The sequence below is a fragment of the Hypomesus nipponensis genome, chromosome 12, assembly GCF_054491055.1.
Source record: "Hypomesus nipponensis isolate SF chromosome 12, ASM5449105v1, whole genome shotgun sequence".
Taxonomy (NCBI): Eukaryota; Metazoa; Chordata; class Actinopteri; order Osmeriformes; family Osmeridae; genus Hypomesus; species Hypomesus nipponensis.
In genome coordinates, this window is record NC_140372.1 from 14,158,707 (window position 1) to 14,186,530 (window position 27,824).

The window sequence follows — 27,824 nt, forward strand, 5'->3', positions numbered from 1 at the left end:
TAACATTAGAGGTTAACATTTATGCTAGGGTAGGACTGTGGTTAGGCCAGGTGGTCTTGGCTAAGAAACGAACCAACTGACAGGGCTGCCTAACTTGCTGCAATTGCACTCTGACCTTTGACCTTGCTGCTCTATGCCCTCCGTGACCGATCCCTGTGAGCTGAGCTGACCAAATGAGTAAAAGCTAATGACAAAGTTAGAAATGAATGAATATTGTCAATCATTGCTTTGCTTCATGACGTACCTCAGTGTCAACAGACCACTATACACAATATGGTAAAAGGATGTGGACATCTGACCCTTGCAACTATATGAGCTTGTTAGACATCCCTCCAAAACCATGGGCATCATGGAAATACCAACCCCCTTCCCTACCTCCTCCTCCACAAAATTTGACATGTATACCATTGGCCATATACATATCAATATTTCAGCGTATTCAATGTTTTGGATGGTGCCCAAGTCAAAGATGAGTTTTGTTTTGACGATCCTCAGTTTTCACGAACCAACTAGAGCACTTCCTCCGTGTGAGTCCTGACACTCGGTCTTCTCCCCTTCTCCCCGTAACCTTAACCCTTGCAGAGGAGAGTGGCGTGTCGCTGCTTCAGCTGATTGGCGACCCGCCCCCCGATGAGATCAGCAGGATCTACGGCCCAGGCGGTGCCCCGGCGTATGTGTTTGGCCCTGACGCCGCGGCGGGCCAACCCGCCTTGGCCCACTTCTCCAACCCCTTCTACCGCCACTTCTCGCTGCTCTTCCACGTGAAGCCCGACGCTGCCAAGCCCGCCGTGTTGTTCTCCATCACAGACCATTTCCAGAAGTTCATGTACGTGGGCGTGAAGCTAAGCACCGTGGAGAGGGGCAGGCAGAGGCTGCTGTTCTTCTACACCGAGCCTGACTCTGACGCCTCGTACCAGGCTGCCAGCTTCGACCTGCCCCCTCTGGTGGGCGTCTGGACCCGGTTCTCACTGGCTGTCACTGACGACCAAGTAAATACATTTTTTTTCTCCTTTCATTTTGTAATCCGATCTAAACTCAGTTCGAATAAATGGCAAGGATGGACAGTGGTTTGGCTGGAGACAGCTATGGGCTTCTTTTTTTTTACAGTTTATTCAGAAAGATTGCCAACAAGAGAGAAAGAACATTCAAGAGAGTTTCAGGCCAGGAGTCAGGACCAACTGTGGGATTAGAATCATGTACTCCATTGATCCATGTATGTTTTTACTCTGTACCCTGCACAGGTGTCCTTCTACGTGGGCTGCGATGCGACACCCCAAGTGGTGAAGTTTGAGCGCTCACCTGACGACATGGAGCTGGACGGGAGGGCAGGCGTCTTTGTGGGTCAAGCTGGTGGGGCCGACCCTGACAAGTTCCTGGTACGGTGTTGCAATGTTGTGTGCGTGTGTGCATGTGCATGTTTAAGAGTTAAGAGTAAATCTTGTTTAATGGTCCCCTTAGGGGCTTCAGCAAGGTATGTGTCCGGGTCACTGCCACCAGAGTCCATCGATGACCCTCCCCTCCGCAAATCTATTAACTGACTTTTCAACTCTGACCTTGCAGCAAATCAGTGACCCATCTGACCACATGTGATGGTCACATGGAATTTGACCTATGCAGACCATTTGTGTGTGTGTGTGTGAGTGTGTTTGTGTGAGTGTGTTTGTGTGAGTGTGTGTGTGTGAGTGTGTTTGTGTGTGTGTGTTTGTTGGGGCTTTTTGCCGGAATGCAGCTTCAAATGAATTTGTTTGATTATTTCATTCATTGTCATTTCTCATACCTCAGGAATCTGTCTTCTGTCTTTGACACCGTCGATCTTTTTTCATCCAATCATACTTTCCCCATGAGATCACATGTTCAAATGGTTAATTATACAGCATGTCAACCCTTCGTCTACCCTCAGTACCAACCGTCCGACAGTAGCAGAACTCTTCCAGACCTGCTCCAGAACCAGTCTAAAAGAGAGAGGCAGTCACAGCTGTTGTTGTTCTAGCCAATATGATGGAGTGTTCTTTCCCTGTTCTTTTTGTTATTCTTTCCATCTCCTGAAGAAGCAGAGTGTTGGTGTGTGTGTGTGTGTGTATGGGGGGTATGTCATTTCAGAACAGCTGAAATTCCAGGTTTTGGCGTTACTAAATCCACATATGATACACAGTAGTATTCCAAAATGTGTTAATTTTGTGTTTGTGTTCACATCTGTAAAAGAATCTTTGCGTTAAATACAGTATGTGTGTGTGTTTTTTTGCATGTGTGTTTGTCTGTGTGTCCGTCTTATAGGGAGCAATAGCTGACCTCAAAGTTGTGGGGAACCCTTCAGCAGCTGAAAGACTGTGTGAAGACGACGACGATTCTGATGCTGTGAGTGTTTACATGTTGTTTACTCGTTGTCTAAATGTCGTTCAGCTGGTTATGCGCCTGATGGCTAGGATGGATACGGCTTTCAGGATTCAGATATTTGTCTAATTAAATCAACAACTCTCTCTCTCAGGCCTCTGGAGACTATGGTAGTGGAGCAGGAGATGGATCAAAGACTGACCAAACAAAGGTATCTCTTTTTTTTTATTATATGAATATGAATAATATGAATATGAATAATGGGTGTATATATAGCTGTTGAACCATCTTCTCCTTTGGTCAAATACTGTCAAATACTCTCTGTGTAATTGATTTACCTTACCCACTCCAAATTGCGGTAATGAAAGTTTGAAATGAAAGTTTAATCAACCTCATGTATCTATGCTGACAGGTCACTTCCTCATCCCCCAAGCCTGTCCCAGAGCCCCCTCTGACATCATCAAAGGGAGCCAGGGTCACAGAGACAGGTGGGTGGATATGTGCTGTTTCTGATGACATATTCCATGACTGCATTCGTTTTATGTGTCTGTTTGCCGGTGTCTGGAATTTTCCATGGTGGCAATGATAGAACCAACTTCACAGAAGGTTGTTAAGTTCACCTCGCCTCCACAGCCAACACAAACTCTCATTGAAACAACCTGTCAAACAGGTATTCGCTCATAAACCTACCAGTCTAGACTTGAAAAACTCTCTCTCTCTGTCCCTCTCTTATTCTCCCTCCCCTGGACACTATCTCCCCCTTGTGGACAATACAGTATGATGCACTTTTCTTTGCCAGGGAATGACATTGAACTTTGTGTTAGTGATAAAGCAGATACTGACAGATATAGATTTGTTTTATTGTGTTAAGTGTACACATTGTATACACATTGTATACATTTGTTTTGTTGTTGTTGTTATTGCTATTGTTGACACCAGCTGGCAGGAACCGTCAGCCTTCAGTAGAGTCCAGAACCCCGTCCCCAAGTCCCCAAGGTGGGCGACCAACCAGAGCTGGACCAGATCACTAGCCCTCTAAATATGTGTTGATTGGTTTACTGGGTCCCGGTGACTATGAGCCATCCTACACCTGATAGGACGAGCTGATTGGACAGTCACGGATTTCCGTTGCTCACTGTATGTCTCTGCTCTTACCAAGCCGTGTGCATGGCTTGTGTCATGCTCTGGGGCCTGGTATTGTTTTCTGGGTATCAGAAATGGATTGGGGGTGGGATAAGGCACAGTGTCAAAGGGAACGATGGTTTGGATTTGAGAAGATTGCTTGGTGTGCTCACCCTCGCTGACTGATGATGAAGATAATGGTGGTAGTAATGGTGGTAGGGCTGCTGTGGCTGGTGTTGATGCTGATGATGTTTATGACAAAGATGATAAGGATGATGATAAGGATGTGATGATTAAGCTAAGGAAGATATAGCAGACCTCTCCACTGGTTTCCTCTGTCTGTGTCTCCACCAAGGTCCCTCTGGTGGGAGGGGGGAGAAGGGGGACAAAGGAGAGAAGGGAAGCAGAGGGGACCAGGGCCCCCCGGGGCCGAAGGGTGACTCAGGGACACGTTTCAGCTCTGGATCTGGCTCCATATCTCAGGGAGGAGGAGGAGGAGAACGAGGAGAGAAGGTAGGGTTCTCCACAAAGGCATGCTTCCTGTGTATGTGTGGCGTCCGTTTATGTGATCGAAGTTTCTGCCTTTCTATGTCCGCCTGATTTTCATGTGTCTTTTTCTCATTCGTCCAACAGGGAGACAGAGGGATTAAGGTTGGTTGGATTTACTGTACATTCATGACAGTTGATGTTAGTGCCTAACGACTCTTCATTCACCGTATTAAGAGCTGCATGTTGCAATACTATCTGCTAACACAGTATGTGCTGTGCAATTCATATCAGTGAACTCAATAGATCAGTTCCATATAAACCAATTGTTTGCTGTATGAAATACTTGAGGTAAATGATCACTGATCAATATCTGCCCATCTGCCCTCAGGGAGCCTCAGGGTTTGGATACCCTGGAAACAAGGGTGATCGTGGCTCCCCAGGTTCCCCCGGGCCCCCTGGGCCCCCGGGCCCAGCCGCCCAGGTAGTGAGGCTGGGGGATGGGTCAGTGGTTCAGCCGATATCTGGGCCCCAAGGGCCGATGGGACCGCCAGGGGTGGAGGGATCACAAGGACCGCCTGGACCAGAGGGAGAAGCAGTGAGTAGCCATCTTAAATTTGGTTCAGAGTTTGAACTGTAGCCATCTTTGATCTGAGTTGGAGGGAGAAATAGTCCGTAGCCTTTTTGTATTTGTTCTAGACTCTAGAGCAAGAAGCAGCCATTTTGTGTTAATGATATGTATGAACATCTCAATGCATCTTATTCTCCAGGGTGACCCAGGAGAAGATGGGAAAACAGTGAGTATTATTTCACTAAACTCAATTCATACTTTTTTAAACAGTCACTGGTGGTCAGTGGTCAGTTGTGCTACATGACTAACATTAAGCTGTGTTTCTCACCATTTCACAAACCACCCCCTCCTCCTTTTCCACCTCCTCCTCTTCCTCTCAGGGCCCAGCTGGACCGAGAGGTTTCCCAGGAACACCAGGAATCCCTGGAATCAAAGGACCCAAGGTAAAGCAGGGCAAATAGACGGATGAACATACAGAGGTTTCTGGATTTCATTCACTGGGTCTGTCTTCAGTCCTTTGGATAGATAGGTGTGTGTCTTCTGGTGACTGCTTGACCCTTGTGTCTCTGTCAGGGAGATCGTGGGGAGGGTCACCCAGGCCTCCGCGGGCCCCCCGGTCCACCTGGCCCCCCAGGACCCGCCACAGGAGATCACCCTGTGAGTCAGACAGTCAATGGTCTTCATACTGTGACCATTCAACCTCATTGATCAATCAAAATACTAGTCTATCAATTACAATATACTGTACATTCACAGCTTACTGTTCAACATTGTATGCCTGACAGGTTTGACTTTAACGTACTTTTAATAGGTAACATACAGTACTTACGTAACGTCATATTTATACTTACGTAATATTTTAACCCACCTTCCTTTGTCTTCCTGTGTTTTCTTCTACCCAGACGTTTGTGGACATGGAAGGTTCTGGGTTCCCTGATCTGGAGAGGTTTAGGGTATGTCCAAAGTGACATCTAACTGTTATATTCAGGCATTACTTTAAATTGGAGGTATTCTAAATTTGAAATGGTTTCTGGCCTCTCTTATGCTTGCCATCTCAAATCATCTCAAATCAAAGACTAACCATACTTTCTACAGTCAAACTTGTGTTGACCCTGACCTGACCTGTGTATCCAGGGTGCTCCTGGTCTTCCTGGCCCCCCTGGCCCCCCAGGCGGACCGTGTTTAAGCACAGGTGCCCCGGGACTGAATGGACAGGTTGCCTTTGGCCCCCCCGGTCCACCGGGACAGGATGGGGTCCCAGGGAGACCGGTAAGAACTTCCTTGGCATTCTAACTTTGTCTTTCTCTGTCTTTTAGTCTGTTTATACACACATCCCATCACATGTTAAGGTGTATTTTGTAATATACATTTTAGGAACCGTTTAAACATGACACCAGCAGATTGACTGATGTATAGTACACTGAGAAAAATACAATTTCAAAGATAAGATTAAAAAAACTATCAATACAAGAAGTTCTTTGCTTGTGATAAGTGGATACATCTGCCAATGGAACACATTAAAATGAGCTTCTTCAGCTTTCTTAAAACATCTTAAACAAAATACGAACACTTGAAAAGTGTTTCATCTGAGATATGACTCAAAACAAGGTGTTTTCTTACTTCTTCACTTAACAAGATGCAGTGTCTAAAAAACGTCCTTATATCTCACTGAAATGTTCCTTGTTAGGGGATTGTGTCTTATTTTAAGAACATTTTACTAGAGATTGTACATGTACTTTTGGTAAGATTTTGATTTTGTAGTAGGTGTAGGTATTTATTGATTGTTGATGGATTCTGTTTCAGGGTTCCCCAGGGCCACCAGGTAGACCAGGTGCTCCTGGACCAAGAGGAGAGAGGGTGAGAGAGCGTGTCGCTGTCTGCTTCCTGACTGTCTCTCTGTATGATTTTGATCTATTTTAGCCTCTATTTTCTCTTCCACTATACCTCTCCCTAACTCTCTCCCCATCTCCTTCATCTTTAGGGAGAGTCTGGTATTGGCCTACCAGGGGCGGTGGGAGCAAAGGTGAGATCGGGGATCAATCCAGAGCCGCATTTCAGCTATGATGGTCTCGCTCACAATCGAGCAGCCATGTTCACTGTTCACTCTATAGCGGATCTAGTCTGTGTGTTTTGATATGTGTGTGTGAATATTCGATTGAGCAGATCTAAGGATAGTCTAATCCAAATTGTATGCGTACAAGTAATACTTTTTACATTCTCTTGTCGCAAAAGGCTTAACCGTTGCTTACAGATGAACACTGATATGCAACCTAAACACAATTCAGAGGCTGTGCTTTTATAGAGCAGGTCTTGGGAACAGGTCTATATTGAGCAGATCTGGTAAATGTGTTCATACCCTTGCGCTGCCTTCGGGTCACATGAGCCAAAGTTTCATGACAAACCATCGTTGTGTTTACCCAATTTTACCCAATACAAAAACAAATGAACCTTCTCAATGTGGGGGTTCTGAGACAGCCCAACGGTTAAAAGAAAATGCTTCACTTTGTTTTTGTATGCGGTAAAGTTGTCGCAAAACGACAGTGGGCCAAAATGACTGATGGGTCAGAATGACCCGAAGAGAACACAAGGGTTATATAGAGCAGATCGGGTGATAGTCTTTTCTTCAGCAGGCAGATCTAGTATGTGTCGCTTCTGCCGCTCATACGTTACACTGTGTCCCTGATGCTGATTTTGTTCTATAGCAAAGCTCCTATTCTGCCAGCGACTTTTTCTCCGGTTGGGTGTCTTACTTTAGCCCCTCCTCATCCTCCGGTGATGGGTACCAGGTACTGGTTCTGCTTGGCTCTTCTCTTCTTCTCCTCTCATGGATGCTCTGCATGTTGACCCGATACCATGTCCGGCTGTTTGTCTCGCTGTGAATCTGGCTGGGTGTCCGACTGTAGTTCTAACTGTTTTCTGACTTCTGCATCTGAGTGTTGTCTGTGTCTGCGGGTGTGAATGTGCTGCAGGGTGTGTTTGGATTCACAATGACTTTTCTCAGAGCCAGTTGGTTTAAACAGTGGAATGACACAGAATATATTCATCAATAGGGATGCATAGATGCATACAAACTCTCACTCTCTCTCTCTCTACTACCCCAGTGTCTCTGACCTCCTGTGTCTGGACCTCTAGGGTTCTCAGGGCAGTTCTGGTGTGGAAGGTACCCCAGGGGTGGGGGGCCGAGCTGGGCTACCTGGACCTATGGGGCCTGTTGGACCTCCAGGGCCCCCGGGACCCCCTGGACCACCTTACCGTGTGGGCACTGTAAGGATTATCACTAATCTACATGGATGGATGGATGAAGGGGTGGATGGATAGATATATTGGTAAATGGATAATGCTGTCTCCCGGTCATATATTGACCAGGAATCAATGTCAACGTGTAAACATTTTCTTTTTGCAGCATGACATGGAAGGTTCCAGTGTGGTCAGTGGTGCTCAAGGAGTGATCGGAATACCAGGACCCCAGGTATCTGTCTAGTCACACATACAGCACACACACACACAACCACGCACACACACCCAGTCATTAAACAACTGCTTTGTTTCAGGGTCCGCCTGGTGTTGCGGGTCTGCCGGTAGGAACCCATTGAACCCATCGAACGAGCTGTATGACAACATTTGCAATTACCTGGAGACTGTTACTGATCATGTCTCCTGTCTCCTCCCCTTCCTCATTAGGGAAGGCCTGGATTCCCGGGGATTCCAGGGGAGAAGGGAAGTGAAGGACGGAGAGGCCGTGACGGGACTCCTGGATTAGATGGATTCCCAGGAAAATGGGTAGGAGTAATATAGCTGTCCTAGTCCCACTGCCTGAGATTATCATGGGATGCTGTGTTTTTCATGAACTCTCGTCGCTTCCAACAGGGCGAAAAGGGAGAAAGAGGAGTGAAAGGGGATGTGGTAAGTTCATATTTGCTGAGCATCAATTTTATACACATAAAACGTGTTTTTTTACTGATTAAGAATAATTCAAGACATGATCTTATTGCCAAAAGACAATTCTTGATTGTCCACTTGGACAAATGGGGCTATTTTGAGGGATGGATTCTCTCTTCAGAGATACTGTGAGAGGGCTGTTGTAGAATGAGGGCTGTCTCTGTCCTGATCTGTGCGTTTGGTGTTGTAGGGTTTGCCTGGACGGGCGGGAGGACCTCCTGGGCCCCCTGGCCCCCCCGGCCCCCCAGGAGAGATCATTTACAGAACCTCAGACAGTGTGAGTGTAGCTACGCATGCACAGATAAATACACACACACACACACACCTACTCACCTGTGTTTTGGTCTCTCTGAAGTACGGTGGAGTATATTCCAGTGGAGAACAGCAGATAAGAATCCATTTAGCACTCATTCATGCTTTTGTATTGTTTTTGTCACTGTGGTGCTCAATGATGATAAATGACAATGCGTTGTGACACCTGTTATCTCTGTCAGGCTGGAGTTGGTGTCCCTGGAAGAGCAGGTTTCCCAGTAAGTATTACCACATTTGAACCAACCAATTCCAAACGTTGTGTTTTTAACTGTGTCATCAGCTGTTGCAATGCTTGATCATACGCACATATTGTTATTGTCTCTCTCTCACTCTCTCTTTGACTCGTATACACACCCTTCACTTCTCCCCACCACATAGAGTGAGATAATAACTCAAATACCCTTCATTTTATGACTGATAACATGTCTGTGTTTCTCAACAGGGGCCCGTGGGACCCAAGGGAGACAGAGGGGAGCCAGGACAGCCTGGCTATGAATCTAAGGTACAGCAGGGGCTGGATTTGACCACAATCGGAATATAATCGTAAAACCCAGCCTTGTCGGATTTAGTCTAGTTTAATGAGCCTATCCTCGGTTGGCTTTTTTGAGTTCATTTTGTCTTAATTCGGTGTATGTTGGCACACGATCTTATCGTATCTTAGCCTAGCCTTACCCAGCCTAGTTTATCCTCAGCTAGCCTGGCCTAGCCTCTGACATGGTTTCTGCTGCACCTCCCCAGGGCCAGAAGGGGGAGCCTGGTGTGATCCTGGACAGCAATGGAATACCCCGCTATCTTGGGGGAACCAGAGGAGAACGGGTGAGAACCACACCACCAGTTTTCTGTAAGGCGAAGACAAATTATTGTACTGTATTACTTTATTTTAGTGGGTGTGTGTGTGTGCGTGTGTGTGTGTTTGTAGGGAGAGATTGGCCCCCCTGGACCTGTAGGACCTCCTGTAAGTACTGAGGGGTTATCTTCACATGTTGTGTTCATTTTCAAGCACACTAAACTCTCAAACACTCTGCAGCACCACTGAATGGTCACCCAGTGTCTTTTATCTACCAAAAGTATTCTCTGTGGGATTGGCCAAGCAGGATGTAGGTATTGTGATAGTTCTCACTAGGTGTCTTTTGGTCATGTTCCTGTAGGGTTTGCCTGGTACTAATGGACTAAAGGGAGAGATAGGAATTCCTGGTCGACCAGTGAGTAAACTACACTTACTACATTCAGACCATTTATCTATACTCATAAAAATACCTATCAATAATGTATTATACAAATATTGTGTCAAGTTTCCATTTAAATAATGACTTGAATTGATATCAACTGTACCATTGGAACCATTTGGGTTAGAAGTTGGAATTATTGAAATAAATGATGTACAAAACACAGTCCTCTAATGACTCTTCCTTCGTGTTGGTCATTATACAGGCCATTGGTGTGATTGTATCTTCTCGATAGTTTTGTGTAATTCTGTGTGGGTTGTAGGGTCGTCCGGGACTCAATGGTGACAGGGGAGAGAAAGGCGACTCAGGTTCTGGTACAGGATACGGTTACCCAGTAAGTATGACTCCTTCGATTGGTAAGTTCAGTGGTAAAGTTGCTGTGATTGGACGGTTTCCACATGTCTTAAACACTCAGCAGGAAGTGCACCTCATTGTCAGAGATTGATCAAACATGAGCCCAGGGAAATCTAAATGCCTTGCATTATGACTGAACTGATCTGAAAAGAAGCTATTGATGCAGGGCTGAGTATGAATTTAAAATGCGTGTACACTCTTCAAGTATAAATGAGCCATTATAATTCCTATACTAATGTGTTTGTGTTTGTCTCCTAGGGTCTTCCTGGCCCCCCAGGCCCCCCTGGCCCCCCTGGCCCTGCTGTGTCTGCAGAAGGGGTTAGTAATACCAAACAACATCTGCTCTGCTGCTATCTTCACAACTCTGACAGCAGGGATGCAATGAGAGATGCATTCAACCTTCGTTTTAATCTTTGTACTGTACCTCATGGTGGTTTACTCCCAAATTTGAAAAAAATGATGTCCGAGACAGTAGAAACACTATCCCCTCATTGGAAAATTCAGCAAAATCACACAAACACAACCAACAATGTGGCCTTCTCCCAAGCAGTTTTGGGAAATAATACCATTTGAACCTGCATGCTAGAAAAAAGATGAAATGCAACAGTGACACGTGCAAGTTAATATACATATGTTGATTGACTTAATGTGTTCCCTTGCACTTTCTTCTCTTTCCAGAGGTATGGTGATATTTCACAGTATTATCCCGGTGAGTCTGCTGCTCATGGCCAGTGTGTGACAGTGACAGTGACCTACAGTACGACTGTATACTAACACAAACACCCAATGTGTAGGATTCATAGGCCTCATGGCCGCGGGAACTAGGGGTGCTGAGGGTGCTGCAGCACCCCCTGACAGCACGAGAATTTAAATTGATAGGACTTAAAAATCCACCACCGTGGCACAGCTCCGCAGTAGCGGACTGGCCATCGGGAGCACCGGGAGAAGAAGGACGATGGAAAACCAGGCTGAGAAACGTAGGGTGGGGCTGAAAAATTAAGAGACAAAGAAATCATCTTCACTAGACAAGGTTTTACCAATTGAAAAATTGTTATGTTTATTTTACATAAAGCTCAACTATTTTGCTATCTATAGCTATTTACGCGCGCTCGCATTAAGGATAGAACTCCCCAACTTGCATCACATCGAACACTGAATATGCTTGCATTAGCAGGGCAGCTGCTGCAGTGGTGGCGTATATGGGGGCCAGTTCTGGTGGGCTTATTTTTACTCCCAGTACGTCCCTGCCGCCCCGCAACATTAAGCCCCCCCCAGCACCCTCTTGATAAAATATGTTCCCGCGGCTATGACAGGCCTAGTAGATAATGTTGGAAAAGGTCTGGACCACGGTATTGATAGGCTCAGTAATGATATATGTTGTCTCTAACATGTAACGTAAAAGTTCAACTAGACCTAGTACCGTACATAGGGTTTGTGTACTGTAGATAAATGGCGTGTGCTAATATAGTGATCTGGTCACTCTTTTTCACCAGCCTCTAAAGGAGACAAAGGAGACAGAGGACATCCAGGAATACCTGGGACACCAGGTAAACACACACACACACAGTGGTGTGGAGAGTACCACAAGTATATTGTTCCATATTGCAGTTTGTCAATATGATATCTCCATCGCAGGACTTACCTCCAACTTTGACATCTACACCTTCAAGGTAAGCATCAGCCACAGTACCTCGGCCTCCTCATAACTTGTTTTTGTATTCAAAATTCAAGCATTTACGTACGCCCCTGTGTACAGTTACAAAATACATCAAAAGAAGAATGACAATATACACATAGAAGATACTCATTAACAGCTATGATTATCAAAATGAATTAGGTTAATGACTGCTCTTGAAAATATAACACAACATACTAAATGAACAAATACTGTTTTATAAAAGCTGAGTATTTGAAATATGAATAAAGTTCTAGAATATTAATATTAACGCTACGAGCATCTTAGGAGCGTTCTAAGAGCGCTCTAGAACGCTCTTAGAACGCTCCTTAGAAGCTCTTAGCGTTAAAAGCTTCTTAACGAATCTGAGAAACCCGGCCAATTCTAGTCAGAATATGAGCCTTAAACCGTTTCGTTGGGCTAAATTGGATAGATCTGCAACCAATCAAAGCAACGTAATATGTTGCCCTGACAATTTGATTGGTCCGAACTGCTCCTGTTCAGACATTGTTTTTCACCAAACTAGTGACCCCACACCCAACTTCCCAACCACATTTTCTTGTGGGCGGGGCTCAGTTGGGCTGGCACCCAGGCTAATTGTTCGGTTCTTCGATGCTCATTCTGGACTTGCTGTCATAGTCCGTTATCTTAAACCTGCTCGGGAGCAGGGTTATTTTATGTAAGCAAGATTTGATTGCGGCTTTATACGCAGAGGCGATACAGAAAGTCTGACACAGCCATGTCTTGTCAATTTTTACGACAACAACCTGTTGCGGAAGGTGAAAGGGTAATTAACAGAATTTAACATGAACCCAAATTAATCGAGCATTGCGTGATAGACAAGACCCTTTAGCACAGCGCGACAGCGGTTTTCTCGTGAGGGTGTCATTTACATCATTAATTTGTTGGATCCACATTCAATTATATGACATTAAAGATGCCAAACAAAATAATTATGAAAATATGAAAATACAAAAACATATTGGCCTATCCCACTGTAATATGCAATCAAACATCTTTCGTGGTCACAATACATTTTATTTGTCCGCTACTCTTTGCCAGCCCTCTCTCCTAGATTTTGCAGACTTTGAGGTGTTCCCTGGAGTTCTGATTGAATCTTTAAATTTGGAGTAAGCTTTTGAGCAACCTTGCTCTGTTTGGCTCTTTTGCGGGAAAAAAAACGGGGCGCTCTTTTTGGCCATGGTGAGCAGCCAATAGCAGCGTTGCTGATCAAGGTTTCTACTATCGATACACACCCTCTATTAAACAAACGCATGAATGGCAATTATTCCAGACAACTCAATCCAGCTATACTAATCATAAACAACAGGGGTGCACTGTTCGAAGAACCGAATTAGTCAGATCATGATGAGCAAAATGATGTCATCTTGGATGTGTCATTTGATCTCGGATGTAATAAGCGACGTATGAAGAACGGACCCCAGATGGCTGAGTGTTATGTGTTCTATGTCACCAGAACGAGATGAAGGGGGAGACAGGCATGAAGGGGGAGAAGGGGGAGACAGGTGGGGGAGGGGGCTACTATGACCCTCGCTATGGCTACAGTGGAGGACAGGGATCTCCAGGACCACCGGTAAACCAGAATAAACAACTATTTATGCATGTGTCTTTTGTATTCAGTTGGTTGAAAACCTCATATCAGGAGCTGCTGAGCCAATGATGTTCTTATGACTGATGCTCTGTCCTCAGGGCCCCAAGGGAGAGTCAGTCATCGGGCCTCCAGGCCCCCAGGGCCCTCCAGGTGTCCCAGGGAGAGGCTATGAAGGGCAGCCTGGGATCCCTGGACTACCGGGACCCCCAGGTCCTCCAGGATCAGCTCTGCCTGGGGCCTACAGACCCTCACAGAGTGAGCTGTGATCACAAGCACACACACAGGCACACGTTGGAAAGTCACACACACACACACACAAACATTGCACACTGTATGCACATTTAAATCACACATGCACACAGACATTGATCTTGCACACACAGGTGAACACTCGTTACACAAACACACACAAGCGTATACACACAAACACTTCTCTGTCTAATGCGGTGAATACTCCTCTTTCCTGTTCCAGCCATTAGTATCCCAGGTCCCCCTGGGCCTCCTGGCCCTCCTGGGAACCCTGGCTCCACTAATGGGGTGAGTTAGTTCCAACTTTGTCGGATGGATGGATGGATGGATAGATGGATGAACAGGTGTTTCCATGCATTGGTGGATGTATGGGAGGAATGATCGTGTATCTGTCTCCTAGGTGACAGTGCTGCGTTCGTATGACACCATGGCAGCCACGGCCCGAAGGCAGGCGGAGGGGACCCTGGTATACGTCCTGGAACAGACCGATCTCTACCTCAGGGTCAGGGACGGTGTCAGGCAAATACAGGTACACACACACACACTCACTGAAAGTCACACGCCATAAACCCACACACACACTCACACTTAAACACACATCAAACTAAAGGTAGTCTACATGTAGGTGCCAAATAATGCATAAACAATTTATTTTATATTAATGCATATATATATATATATATATATACTACATGCAATGGTGTTTTTGCTTCTCTGTTGCAGCTTGGAGGCTACATCCCTCTGCCCCCTGATCAGGTGAGCCCTTTAAATATCATCACCACATTACACACAACATTCATATGCCATACCACCACATTTAACACAACATTTATACTATATACCACCACATTACACACAACATTTATACTATATACCACCCCATTACACACAACATTCATACTATATACCACCACATTACAAAAAACATTTTACTATACACCATCACATTACACACAACATTCATCATCATAAACAATCTTCGTTTCCAGGGTAACGAGGTAGCTGCTGTGGAGCCCCCCCCTGTGGTCCACTACGCCCCAGACCAGCCCCCACACTCTGGGACACACCCCTCCTACGGTGGACGGGCCACTGAGGGACCCCTCAGAGAGGGACAGGGCCAGTTCCCGGTGCTACCCGACCCACGGTACCCCAACCCCGAAAACCCAGAGCCAGGATACCCAGAGACACGATACCCTTCACAACCGGACTCTAGATACCCATCCCAGCCAGACCCAAGGCACCCCTCCCATGCAGACCCCAGGTACCCCTCCCCCACTGACCCACGCTATCCTAGCTACTCGGACCGGTACCATACGGACAGCAGGCAGCCAGCCCAACCTGCTCAGCCCGAATCCCCCCACTACCCTCCACGCTACCCAGTGACACCCCCAAAGAGACGCCCCGAGCCCCATACCCCCATCCACGACCACACCGCTGGGCAGGCAGTGAGTAGAGACAACAGACACCTCAAGCCTCACCTGCTCAACCTGACTTTGCAGAGGCCATTTTGTGGAAGCCATTTTGTTCTAACAGTATAATTGTTTTCCACCCGCCACAGCTTCATCTTATTGCCCTAAATGCCCCCCAAACGGGTACCATGAGGGGCATTCGTGGGGCAGACTTCCTGTGCTTCAACCAGGCACGGGCAATTGGCATGAAAGGAACGTTCCGGGCTTTCCTGTCATCCAGGTTGCAGGACCTACACAGCATTGTCCGTGTGTCGGACCGCGACCGCATACCCATAGTGAACCTCAAGGTACAGGGGTCCAAACTGAAGTATCTGTAATCAATCTTTACACACTGTTTAGGTTTGTTACAGTTGATTTTGATGGGTGTTTTATTGTTAACAGTATATAAAATATATACATACATACATACATACATGCATAGATACATACATACAGTATATAGTAGATTTTGGTCTAAACCAGTGTTGCTCTCCTTGTGGTCTCAGGACGAGGTGCTGTTTGACAGCTGGGAGGCCATCTTCAGTGATGTGGGAGTGAAAGACAATGTGCCTATATACTCCTTCGATGGCAGGGACATCCTCAAGGACAACGCCTGGTAAGAGAGCCACACTCGATGGTCTAAATACCAAATCTGAGGAGTTCTCCTTAGAACCCTGACTGTCCCTGAATGGCTGAAAACATATCAGCTTTTGTGTAGTTGTTTTTAGTTTAATAATTTTCAGGTAATCATTTCAAGTGTCTGTAATGATCCCAGGCAGAACAGAGACTCAAATGCAGAGACAGACACAGGAGACGAGGCGGAAGTAGGTATCTTTACTAGTACCAGGCAGTAATACACGGGAAGGCAGTCGGAAACCGGGCAAACAAATCCAGCCATGGAGTGGCAACAATCCCCCCCAAAAAAGCAAAGTCAAAAAGTGAATGATGAAACACAAGAAGAAATGCTGGAAAGTCACTAAACTCACTAGGAGAACAAAGACAATCTTACAAGTTGGAAGGACAGAGAGTATGTAAGTTGGGATATCAGAGACAAAGACCAGGGGCCAAATGTAAGAAGGCGCATACGCATGAAAATTGGTGCCGAAACATGTGTAGGGGTGTCTCTACACCAAGTTTCAGATTTAGGAAAATAATATTTGGCGTGAGATAAATTCACACAGAGTTTGATACATTTAATCCCAGGAGCAGGTAATTGGGCGCAGGAGAAGAACAAGGGCAGGAACTGAAGCGACAGGAGAGGTTAGAGTATCAAAGTAAAGCACAAAATATAATGCACACACTAACAAGACGTAAAGTTTGCTCTTACATTATAGTTCTCATAGATAGCATACTATCATTTGTTTGCTGTTTATTTTAGGACATTTGTGTTCATAAACCAGCCTGGGCAGGGCCGGCCCAAGCCTTTATGGGCAGGGGCCTTAAGGAAAATTGATTTTGGGGCCCCTCAGTGTTGCTTATCGTTGCCTATAAAAAAAAAAGTATATATATTTTTTTATTACATTAAACTGTAATCTCATGTGCTCTTGGGGGCCCTCTGGTAGCCACAGGGGCCCTAAACAGCCGCTTAGTTCGCTTAATCCTTGCGCCGGCCCTGAGCCTGGGCTGCGTTTCCCTAAAGCATCGTAAGCCTAAATTGAACGTAGAATCCATCGTACGACGAATCTTAGTTTTACAGGCCGTTCCCAAAGACATCGTAACTAAAGTGTCTCTTGAAAATTCGTAGCTCTTGAAAGCGCATAGATTAGCCTGCTCCTTATGAGCATGTTTGGGAAACGCGCGTAAGAAATATCGATGGTTTCGTTTTTTTGCTCGATCGTTGCTACGATTCCGTCGGTATCGGGAAACGCAGTCCTGATCGTCATCTCCTTCTCCGGTAGGCCTGAGAAGATGTTGTGGCACGGCTCGACCAGCGGGGGTCGCCATCAGGTGGACAACTACTGTGAGGCATGGCGCGTGGGCGAGCAGGCGCTGACGGGTATGGCCTCCTCGCTGTGGGATGGCGGCCATCTTCTCCAGCAGAGCCCCAGTAGCTGTGCCAACTCCTACGCCGTGCTCTGCATTGAGAATAGCTACACTGGGCCCTCCAAGAGATAGGCCTGGAACACAAACACACGCACTCCACCACACACACACACTCACAGCGAGCCAGGACATATATACACACACAGAGGCAGGTGTACATACTGTACGTGCAATGACAATCTCACATGCAAACCTCGCAAACATTTCTCAGTCTGCTCATTAGAAATAGTTACTCCATTGACATGTCAAAGGCTAAAATACATTTACACAAACATTAACACACCGCGTATGGTGCTTTGTAAATAGAGCAATAGTATCTTACAGGATTCACCTCCTTCCGTGTACTGTACTGTACACTTACTCACATTCATCCTCCAGATTAGCTGTTTTAGACACAGACTAGGTTACCAGTGAATCAGTGACCAGGATCCAACTCCAGGACCCAGTAAGTTCCCCACACTGAGCTGGTGAGGTGAAATATATCACATTCTGTCCCCCAGCTGGCCAAACTGGGTCATGTGAACCCATCACCTCTTGCTTGGTTGCTCTGGGTCTGGATAAGAAAGAACCAGATGGGGATTGACCTCCTAACCATCTGGATCTTGTCCTCTCTCTTGGCTCACTCACTACAGCTGACCAAACAGTCCTAACACAAACACACAGGCATGCAAGTAGTGACATAAACAACCATTCAAACTCCCTCAGACAAAGAAGCAAATACACCATACAATCAGACCGACAGACAGATCTAAACCACCAGATGCATTCCATCTTAAATGCCCCAGATGAGTAACATAAGACGATATAGTTGAAATTGAAACGTTATAAAGAGTTGATTTAAAAGCTTCTCAGTTCATTTTAAGTTAGAAGAGTTTGAAGTTAGATTTTTTTAGAGCAATGCCTCATCAACAAGCCAGTCTGGCCTTTGAAACAGAACTGACCAATGTCATTCCACAGTCATTTAGGCACATAACTGTACTTCCATTCCAGCCATGCCAAACATTGCAGTATTGTATATTAACTGTTTCCTTCATTATCCACTGTTGTAATTTTTGTATCATTGTCTTGTTATCTGTACATTTAACCGATTTTAGCACTGTTCTTAACCTTGACTGATATGTATTTTACTTTTATATTTTGCTACTGGACATTCAAGGGAAATGGATATTTCCAATAATGTTGTGATAATAACAATGGAATATTTATTTTTGATTGACACAAAAGTAGTTGTAATCACCATGCTTGAATAGAAACCATGAATAAAGCAGCCTCCATAGAGACATAAGAACACTTCAAATGTCAACCATCATAAAACGCATTCTCAAGATTGAGTATTTTAATACAGTAATAAATAGTATTGTCAAGTAAAATGGAATTACTTGTAAGAGATACACAATGTTTGTCTTAAATGCTTAGTTAAACCGTATCATACAAAATGGCTGATAATGCTACAGTGTAAACATGTTTTAATTACTCTCTGTAACCTTGTCCAGTGTTCTTTTTTTTGATGAGGCTTTTTGAGATACAAAACCACGCTGACATGACATTGGATATGTTCAGACAGACAGTGTGAATACATGTCTCTTTAGCCACTGGTTAATGATTAATTGTTTGTTCACCAATTAATTTTTTCTGTATAAATGTATGAGACAGAATTAACACACTCAAACTTGAATTCAACTGATTTATTTGTGAATCAAAACTATATTTCTGCAATGTACTCAAAAGTATTCAGTGTAAATGTATTTTACAACAAATATTTTCACAGTATCTAAACGTGTTGATTCTGCATTGAATTAAATCTGTACAAATATCTCATACATAGTGTTTACTCGAACCAAAAAACTAAGATAAGTCTGTACTTTCATACATAATAGTAACTTGCCATAATAATAGGCCAGGGATATTTTAAAATTATTTAAGTAACATTGAAAATTATGTCCAAAATGTATTTTTCTACTCCATAACCAAGTGCATATATTCCTAGGGTTAATAGGTGCTCCATTTGAAATACCATTCACTCAAAGTTGCAGTTACAGCATGCATTTGACACCAGAGGAAAATATAGTTTTGGTGCGAGAATGTTGTCAAAAAAATCTACTTGAATTCAATTGATAAAACTATGATATGATATAAACTATGATAAAATAGATCAAACAATTTCCTATTAAAATGGTTAATATGGCTCCAGCTAGGCCATTCCTTTGGATCACAGGACTGTGTTCACAACTGCTGAAGCAACCACCTATCCATGCTCATTCAAAACAATGCATCTCCTGAGAACCCACAAGGAGAACAGCACAAAGAAATGAATCTGAATTTCACAGCAACATAAGCCATGTTTTTTTTACTCCAGTAACTTGACTATGATGAAAAATGTGTTAAAAAATACTTAAGAATAAACGTAATACCTATAAAGTTAGACTGTACTCCACTTTGTGTTCACTATGGAAAATAGGTTTCAACTACTGTTGAAGTACTGGAGCTTTAATCATTGAATGATTAGAACCGCCAGGACCGTTAATGGATCAGGATGAACAGAATGACGGAGTGTAAACTTATTCAACATCTCGGGGAGATTCAGCAGCCCAATAATCAAAGCCTATATGGCGTCATGCTTGTCATAAGCCAAACCTATTGATCACATAGCAATCATGAACCTTTAATGAGAAAGCTCATTGTAAGCTATAAACCAACATTCATTGGTTAAACCAACATTCATTGGTTAAACCAACATTCATTGGTTAAACTCACTCCTCAGTTAAAATGTAGCCCCTGGGGCTATGTACTGTGTGATCACCTGAGATGGAACCCAGTGAGGGGAAGTGAAGGGGGACACAATACTGAATAGGAACACCGTGATAACACGATGTACAGCATTATCAACGTTTTAGTAGCCCGTAAGAGTAGTATACAGCAGACTGTCCCAAACATAATGGAGGTTTAGTACATCATGCTCATTTTTACGATGCAAAAACGGGCACATTTGAATCAAATAAAACTCCTGGGAAAATGAATCCAGAAATCTAATGTCAGACCAACTTCACTGACTGTTTCAGATTGGTCCCTGTAAACCAGTGATTTGATAAATTGTCAATTCCAAAAGAACAACATACTTAAGTGGATTACATTTAAAAAAAAAATAATTTTATCACTCACTAGTGAAAGACTAAGCAGTGACATTACACATTTTCCGATCAATTTCAGAGGATTTGCAGCTTGAACACTTGGACCAAGTGTTCACAACAGGTCCAAGGCACTGATTACTATACAGACAGATGAGATTTCCTCAACAGCACATGTAACTCTTGTTTGTCCTTTCCTTTACATGGGATATACTTTCTCATAACATCCTAAATGACTGCCAACCTCCAGTGTTTTCCACGGTCTTTTATCCTCTGAGGAGAACGTTCTCCCCATCTCTGGGTGTTTATAGTAGCAGGAAATGGATAACAGTATATTGTGAGGACCTTTTCCTGTTGAGCTTTTCTCAGACATCCCCATTCTTCCCATTAGAGAGAGGCTCTGCCTCTGATTGGTCCATTACCACAGGGCTGAGTTCAGTGGGTGTGGCCTGGTCTGTGGTCCCTTCCTCTCTTCCTGATTGGCTCCTGTAGTGTCGGAAGATGACCCAGGCAGCGCAGGATAAGTAGATGACGGTCAGAAGAGCGAAATAGCAGAAGTAAAGCAGGAACTGGAATAAAGATCATCAATATTAACGACAACAATGCAATGCACATGACAAGCCTATGATGAACTCATATTTAGTCTACAACTTTACAAATGTGTCTGAGTGTGCTTTATCCTGTAATGACATTTACATATGCACACGCATTTGTCCTTTAATAGTTTGTGTGTATGTCTGTGGTTACCCTGCTCCTACCTGAGAGTGCACTGGTAGGCCCAGGCCACTCTTGTCTGCCACTATGAGGGTGATGATCGACTTAAGGATGGTCCCCATGAACGTGTTAATGCCGAACACAAGAGCACACAGCTCCTTCGTCATGGACGAGGCGATCTGGAATCTACCCAGAGATGGAAACGGACAGGAGATTGGAGGCAAGTTAACAGTGTGTTGTACACGTGCAATTATCAATCCGTTTTGTTTGATACTTCCAAGAAGTGGACTCCAATAATCACCGACATACATGGCGATGGGTACCAGGAACTGGTAGGACCCCCTGAAGAGGGAGTAGGCCACGTAGCAGACCCAGATGTTGTCTGTGGTCCCCATAAGAAGCAGCAGGCCTGCCTGGAGCGCCGTGATCACACCGATCACCAGCTCTGACCACACCGTCCAGCGGATCTTCACGAATCCTGCCGCAAACGATGCTATCGCACCTAGATAAGAAGGGGGGAGGGCAAGTAAGCACTGGGGAAAGTGTGGGTCGTGTGGCCAGGATTTTTGGGGGAGGATCACATGATTCCTCACGAGAGAAAGGTGAGGTATAAACTCTGAACAGTTGTTCCACGAGGAAGACGGTTGACTGCTAAATTGCCAACTCAGTATAGATAAGAGGCTGACTTCTTACATCACATGTTCACACTACTTTTGAAGAGCTTGCTCCAACATCACACAGATGTTTGCTTGGAAGTGGACAGTAAAGTAATGGTTCTCAACCCTGGTCCTCAAGTACCCCCTGTCCTGCATGTTTTAGATATTTCCCTGTTCCAACACACCTGATTCAAATGAATGGGTCTTTATCTAGTTATGCATAAGTCTGCTAACGACCATTCATTTGAATCAGGTGTGTTGGAGCAGGAAACATCTAAAACATGCAGGACAGGGGTACTTGAGGTCCAGCGTTGAGAACCACTGCTATAAAACATTTTAACTGAAACTACACACATCTAGAGCAGTGGTTCTCAACCCTGGTCCTCAGGGCACCCCTGTTCCGCATGTTTTAGATGTTTCCCTGCTCCAACCAACTTGATTCAAATGAATGGGTCGTTCCAGCTCTGCAGAAGCCTGCTTATGACCATTAATTTGAATACAAATAGAGTATAATTAGGGATGCACAGAAATGTCGGCCGAAAATTGTATTTTTGCAATTCGCAAAAGAATATGTATAGAAATATGCCGGTGCTCAAATTTCACTCTTGTTCGATCTAGCCTTTCTCACGGGACCAAAGTCAAGTTAGTTGCAGATTGGATATTTGACATATTCCCCATTAGTTTTCCTTACGTCCGCTAACAGTAACAGACCATCAACAAAGTTGTTTTATTAAAATGTTGATATCTTAATAATACCTTACTCCTAAAACCAGTTCTCACTAACCCAATAACAATGACATGAGATTCATGTCAGCAGTGTGGAAATACAAAGTTTCTGACAGACATTAAATTTGAAATCTGCAGTGTTTGTAAAAGATAAGGAGTGGGAATGGAGCTGATAAAAATGTTTTAAAGTTTTTTTTGTTTTAAAGGTTTTTATATTTTTATTAAAGTATTTTTTGGTTTCAGCTTTCAGCGAAGTGCATCCTGAATTGTATTAATTCTTAATTAGATTTTCTATTTGTCAATTCATTTGTTCCTTACCCAGGAGTGTGGATGCGGCTTCCACTCCTCCGTTGTACACATTCTTGTTTTCGGTAGCAGGGTAGACCTTGTTCCACAGGATGTGGACATAGAAGATGACCAGGTAGTATCCAGTGGAGTTGAACACCCACCACAGACTCCACAGCCTCAGACTGGGCCTCCGCACCAGGTTTCTCACCTGCAAGAACCACATATTGTCTAGTCCAGTGGTTCACAAACCTGGTCCTCACGGACCACCTGCCCTGCATGTTTTAGTTGTTTGCCTGCTCCAACACACCTGATTCAAATGAATGGTCATTATGAAGCTCAACAGAAGCCTGATAACGACCCATTTATTTAAATCAGGTGTGTTGGTGCAGGAAAACTTCTTAAACATGAAGGAAAGGGTGTCCCTGAGGACCAGGGTTGAGAACCACTGATGTATATTATTTTTAATTTTTTTTAAGCTATATAGCTGTATTTGCCTCTTTCAGCATCTGGATGAACATCGAATCCTTCCATGAGGTGGAATCTCTGCTGTTAGGAGCAGTGGGTCCCTCAGGAACTGCAGTCCCCGTCTCTCCTGTCCCTCCATCCAGCTTCATCTTAGTCAGCTCTGCCTGGGTGGCCTCAGCCAGCTCTCTCTGGGCCTTGCGGTGGGCTCGATTGAAGAACATGGACCTCTTGGGCCACGGGAGGCAGGTGGAGAGGACCAGGCCGAAGCTGACGAAGCCCAGAGAGACCTTGCTGAGAGTGGAGTAGGACACCTCCCCAAGGGAGAAGCACATTTGGCCCAGCACAGAGCTAGTGAACACCCCCATTAGCACGGAGGAGCGGGAGAAGCTGGCCACCCGCTGGTACAGCTCCGGGGTGACCAGGGAGAAGATATAAGAGGAGTATGCCACGCGAGCGGCCATTGTGATGCCATAGAAGAACTCCATGAGCTGCATCTCCAGCAACGAGGAGCCCAGGAGAAGGAGGAGCCAGATGGAGACGTGGCTGAGGCTCTGGAGGATCAGGACAGGCTTGTAGCGAAGATAGTCAGTCAGGAGGAACACAGGGACCAGAACCACCATGTACGAGTAGGACAACAGTGGTGTGATCTCATTGGTCACCTAGAGCAGCGTTGAAAGGACAATAGGGAAGGGGGGGGTTAATGAGATGGTGTGCATGGGAAACATGTTGTTGTTAGATGAAAGGGAGACTTGGCAAACTTTCCTGTTGTGGGTCCTAGAAGAAGAGTTTCAACTAATCCCTAAACTCAAGGCTCCAGACTACGACCACATTTTGAGTGTGTTTTGAGAGTATTTGTACGAGTGCATGGTTATGGCATCTGATTTCTATTGCTCGAAAGTGTTGAGTGGCATTAATGGTGACCAATCATAAGAGGGTCAGTGCCTCTAGTCTAGTCATATTCACTTGCGAGAGCAGACAACAGTTCCAAAAGAGCTCTAATGAGTGGGTAGAGTTACCCTGTGAGAGCTCTCCAAGCAGAAATATAGTTACAGTTAATGTGTGCCTGTGGAATAATATCTGCTCACCCTGAACGTTATATTGCGCTCGATTTTTGACAAATCTGGCGCCACAGTTAATCCTTACATCTATGCAAAACTAGGGTATGCAAATGGGGACAGCTACGCATCAATTTGCACGGTCATTGATGAATACCATGTTGTACCAAAACAAAGGCATGAACCAAATCAGGTTCTGGTGCAATCAACTGAGAAAGTTGGTAGCACCAGAGCTAACAGTGGAAAAGTTAGTCTGAAGCCCTGGCTTTATATTCTGTTAAACAACACTGCAATTTAACACCCACCCCCAGCGTCACATGATTCTGCATATTTCAGACCGTTAGGGTCATTTGGATCCTGCTGAGTCCAGTAGTCTACACTAACCAATCCGATAAGCCCAACACTGACCCAGTTAGCAGGAATGTGAACTTTGTCCTGCCTCAGGAAGGTAACCTCTGCCCCATTGCAATCAACAAGTGTGTTGCAGCAGTACAGTGGAAGAAAATGGAGAATCATAATTTTTTGTTGGTGGGGTGCTGATTAACCCTTGTGTTCTCCTCGGGTCATTCTGACCCATCAGTCATTGTGACCCACCTTCCTTTGCGACAATTTTACCACATACAAAAACAAAGTGAAGCATTTTCTTTTAACTGTTGGGCTCTCAGACCCCCCACATTGTGAAGGTTAAAAGAAAATTATTTTTATTTGCCTTTGTATTGGGTAAAATTGGGTAAACACAACGATGGTTTGTTATGAACCTTTTGGTCATGTGACCCGAAGGCAGCACAAGGGTTAAGGTTTGGGGATAGTACGTGTCTTTACAAAGTGTGTGCTTTATGAAAACAAAGTGTGTGTGTAATGAAAATGTACTGTCATTCAACAATCCCCTCATAGTAGCCCCTTTTTGTGAATGTCCCAAAGAATGTGGAATTAACTAAATATGACCATCCCAAAATATTGATATCAATATTTCTGAAAGTTTACGGTCACCAGAAACATCGAGGTACACGACAACGCACAAAACACACACACAAGCGTGCCCACTGACCTGCTGCATGGTGAAGTTCTTCTCAGGACTCAGCAGGTAAGGAGTAATGAAGGGCTCTCCGGGCTTCAGCTGCACCATAAAGCCATAGAAACACAGGAACAACACGGACAACTGTAGTGTGCCAGCCTTTGTGCCCGACTGGGGGGAGAGGGGCTCAGTCACGGGGGAAGCAACATCTGGATGCCCCTTCTCCTGACTTCCAGTGACAGGCTCCTTCAGTTCTTGCTTGGCCTCCTCTTCATCGCCCTGAACCTGGTCACCACCAGCTAGAGAATCGTTGTCCACCATTATGTGTGTGTCTGTAGGTGTATATATTGACTTTCGGATCAACAGTGGGGTTATCTGCTCTTGTGTGCAACGAACATCTGTATATCTTTTGAACAATGTGAAGAGGAGTCGATATTCCATAGACATGAGGTGGTAAAACGATGGAATAGCTGTGACTACGTATGCAGCTAAAAAGTCCTCAAAATCAGAAGACCTCTGGCAGTTAGTGAGCCAGCTTGTTCTGCCCGGCCTTATCTCTCTGTCCGTGGTTTCCTCATTGTTTCAATCTGGTGTTAAACATTACATGGAAACGCGAGTGAGGGTGTTTGACAATGGAATGAATGGAGTTAAAATGCTACATGCAGTTCTTCTGCATGTACAGTCCACACAAGAGACAATGACGATGTTTGCTTCATTCTGTAAACTTGACAATGATTGAATGACAGTAGCTGACAGCTGAATCTGCGGTTATTTTGACCCTGAAAAACAAAGTTTGCAATCATTTACTCAATCCTTTTCTAGCTGTACATTTAAGTTTTAAACATACACTGTCTACCATATTTGTTATGCTGTATAGAGGTAGATAGACTTAAACAGACTCCTGACAACCCAAATAGTTGATTAGCTAATACACCCTGAGGTTAGATAATACATTATTGGTTGTAAACAACTGTGTTTTGTAACATAAACCTTTTGCTCTATGGTCAGGGCTTACTCCTCCTGCGTCTGTTTACGTGTATGGGCCACTGGTTTGCTGACAGTTTGCAATCAAACACTTTTGAGCAAAGAAACCAAAACTCGTATCTAGCTAGTTGCTTAAAAGTGTTTGATTTATTGCAATCTGGCAGCAAACCAGTGACTCTATAGCAAGCCAATATCCACGGTCAATCCTTGCCATGCTTTGTGTTTTAGTTGCTGCCAACGCAGGCAATACAATAGCTACACGTGCAGTTTAGTTTACATTTAGTGCTACATTTTTTTACTAGTTGTATTACATTTTAGCAAGCCAGTTTAATATGCAGGTCACATCGTAAGTCATAGCATCGTAAGTCAACACCGTTAAACTGAATGGATGAATTGATAACGAAGACAATATATTAGTTGCTAATGTTAGCTATGCTAGATATGTTAGTCTATGGCTAGATAAGTAGCCAACTAGCTAGCTAGTTTATTACTCACACAGCACGCTGCAACAAACTGGTTGCAGTTTGGTACAAAGCTCAAGTAGTGAGATATCCAGCTACTGTAGCTAGCTAAAGAGTTATGTATCCATAATTCTTCCTTACCTTTCATTCTGTACAGAGTACTTCTGACATGTGTGTAGAACAGATTCGTGAAGTAGGCGTGGCCGTCATTTTTCACAGACGATGTTTGTGGGAGTTGAAGTTCAAGAGTGTGGAGGAAAGGTCGCGGCGGATGCTTCGGCTCCGTCACAAAGTCAAACTTTTCTTTTTATAAGTTACCAAACCTTCGATGGTGCGCTTTTATTTTGAAATGTGCGAAGGCTCCATACCCAGAGCCATAGAAAATAGCATTTTTTTCTATGGCCCTGTCCATACCGTGCCACCTGCATTCTAGAACACAAATACTTACTGCACTGTTTTGTGAAATCATTTTTTGGGTTGTGACTTAATAACCAAGTAAAATGTGGGTCCTGAGGTTAGAACAGTTGAGAACTGTGTTAGACACACTTATGGCAAATACGAAAAGTTGGATTCGTTTGTGTTCCCACTCATGACTCAAATCAAAGATCGAATTGCTTCTCAGGTTAAAAAACATTGGCGAACCAGAGCGCTTCAATCGTCTGGGCTCTCACGTTTTATCAAGTTTGGCGAGAGATAATTAGCCTGGCTCTGCCCTCCTACGTACTTCCGCTCAATTTGGATTTTGCTTATGTACTAAGGGAGTTTGACTTTGAAGTCGGTTTTCAGAAACACATTTTTTGTAGGTCCAATCAGCGAACAGAGGGAGTGGCTGAGAACTATGACGTTAATGTCGTGCACTAGTTTGAGTAGTTCAGTAATGGCCGCGGAGAAAGATGCAAGCGAAGCTATTCTGCGGTTGTGGCAACGAATATCCATAAGTTAAAGCCCAAGCAAGAAAATTCCTTGC

The 27,824-nt window shown here is 44.5% G+C and overlaps 2 protein-coding genes across 6 annotated transcripts in view; one reads left to right on the top strand and one right to left on the bottom strand.

Annotated features, from left to right (window-relative positions):
* The window catches only part of LOC146261635 (collagen alpha-1(XVIII) chain-like), a 38,684-nt gene extending 18,900 nt beyond the window's left edge, over positions 1-19,784 (top strand). For 4 of the 5 annotated variants that reach the window (XM_084667590.1, XM_084667585.1, XM_084667587.1 and 1 more), the window contains exons 2-42: positions 583-989; positions 1,242-1,376; positions 2,275-2,355; positions 2,486-2,542; positions 2,744-2,819; positions 3,809-3,966; positions 4,087-4,104; positions 4,331-4,537; positions 4,710-4,736; positions 4,891-4,953; positions 5,084-5,167; positions 5,413-5,463; positions 5,645-5,779; positions 6,314-6,367; positions 6,492-6,533; positions 7,213-7,296; positions 7,643-7,774; positions 7,914-7,979; positions 8,062-8,088; positions 8,192-8,290; positions 8,378-8,413; positions 8,640-8,726; positions 8,944-8,979; positions 9,204-9,263; positions 9,500-9,577; positions 9,681-9,716; positions 9,910-9,963; positions 10,250-10,321; positions 10,600-10,659; positions 11,020-11,050; positions 11,835-11,888; positions 11,977-12,011; positions 13,494-13,610; positions 13,727-13,883; positions 14,101-14,165; positions 14,278-14,406; positions 14,601-14,633; positions 14,867-15,322; positions 15,436-15,633; positions 15,832-15,941; positions 17,224-19,784. In XM_084667590.1, the coding sequence (XP_084523716.1) occupies positions 583-989; positions 1,242-1,376; positions 2,275-2,355; positions 2,486-2,542; positions 2,744-2,819; positions 3,809-3,966; positions 4,087-4,104; positions 4,331-4,537; positions 4,710-4,736; positions 4,891-4,953; positions 5,084-5,167; positions 5,413-5,463; positions 5,645-5,779; positions 6,314-6,367; positions 6,492-6,533; positions 7,213-7,296; positions 7,643-7,774; positions 7,914-7,979; positions 8,062-8,088; positions 8,192-8,290; positions 8,378-8,413; positions 8,640-8,726; positions 8,944-8,979; positions 9,204-9,263; positions 9,500-9,577; positions 9,681-9,716; positions 9,910-9,963; positions 10,250-10,321; positions 10,600-10,659; positions 11,020-11,050; positions 11,835-11,888; positions 11,977-12,011; positions 13,494-13,610; positions 13,727-13,883; positions 14,101-14,165; positions 14,278-14,406; positions 14,601-14,633; positions 14,867-15,322; positions 15,436-15,633; positions 15,832-15,941; positions 17,224-17,440 (4,124 nt within the window). In that variant the 3' untranslated portion in view covers positions 17,441-19,784. The remainder of the gene's footprint in view (positions 1-582; positions 990-1,241; positions 1,377-2,274; positions 2,356-2,485; positions 2,543-2,743; positions 2,820-3,808; positions 3,967-4,086; positions 4,105-4,330; positions 4,538-4,709; positions 4,737-4,890; positions 4,954-5,083; positions 5,168-5,412; positions 5,464-5,644; positions 5,780-6,313; positions 6,368-6,491; positions 6,534-7,212; positions 7,297-7,642; positions 7,775-7,913; positions 7,980-8,061; positions 8,089-8,191; positions 8,291-8,377; positions 8,414-8,639; positions 8,727-8,943; positions 8,980-9,203; positions 9,264-9,499; positions 9,578-9,680; positions 9,717-9,909; positions 9,964-10,249; positions 10,322-10,599; positions 10,660-11,019; positions 11,051-11,834; positions 11,889-11,976; positions 12,012-13,493; positions 13,611-13,726; positions 13,884-14,100; positions 14,166-14,277; positions 14,407-14,600; positions 14,634-14,866; positions 15,323-15,435; positions 15,634-15,831; positions 15,942-17,223) is intronic. The other variant, XM_084667586.1, reaches the window with a different exon arrangement.
* A 730-nt stretch (positions 19,785-20,514) lies between these two features.
* On the bottom strand, positions 20,515-27,318 carry slc19a1 (solute carrier family 19 member 1). Its single transcript, XM_084667591.1, has 7 exons — positions 26,999-27,318; positions 25,446-26,191; positions 23,372-24,001; positions 22,908-23,085; positions 21,517-21,709; positions 21,252-21,393; positions 20,515-21,062 (listed from the first exon to the last, which is right to left on the bottom strand). Exons 2-7 carry the CDS (start codon positions 25,857-25,859, stop codon positions 20,859-20,861), a joined length of 1,761 nt encoding a protein of 586 aa, XP_084523717.1. The 5' UTR covers positions 25,860-26,191; positions 26,999-27,318; the 3' UTR covers positions 20,515-20,858.
* Positions 27,319-27,824: the final 506 nt, after the last annotated feature.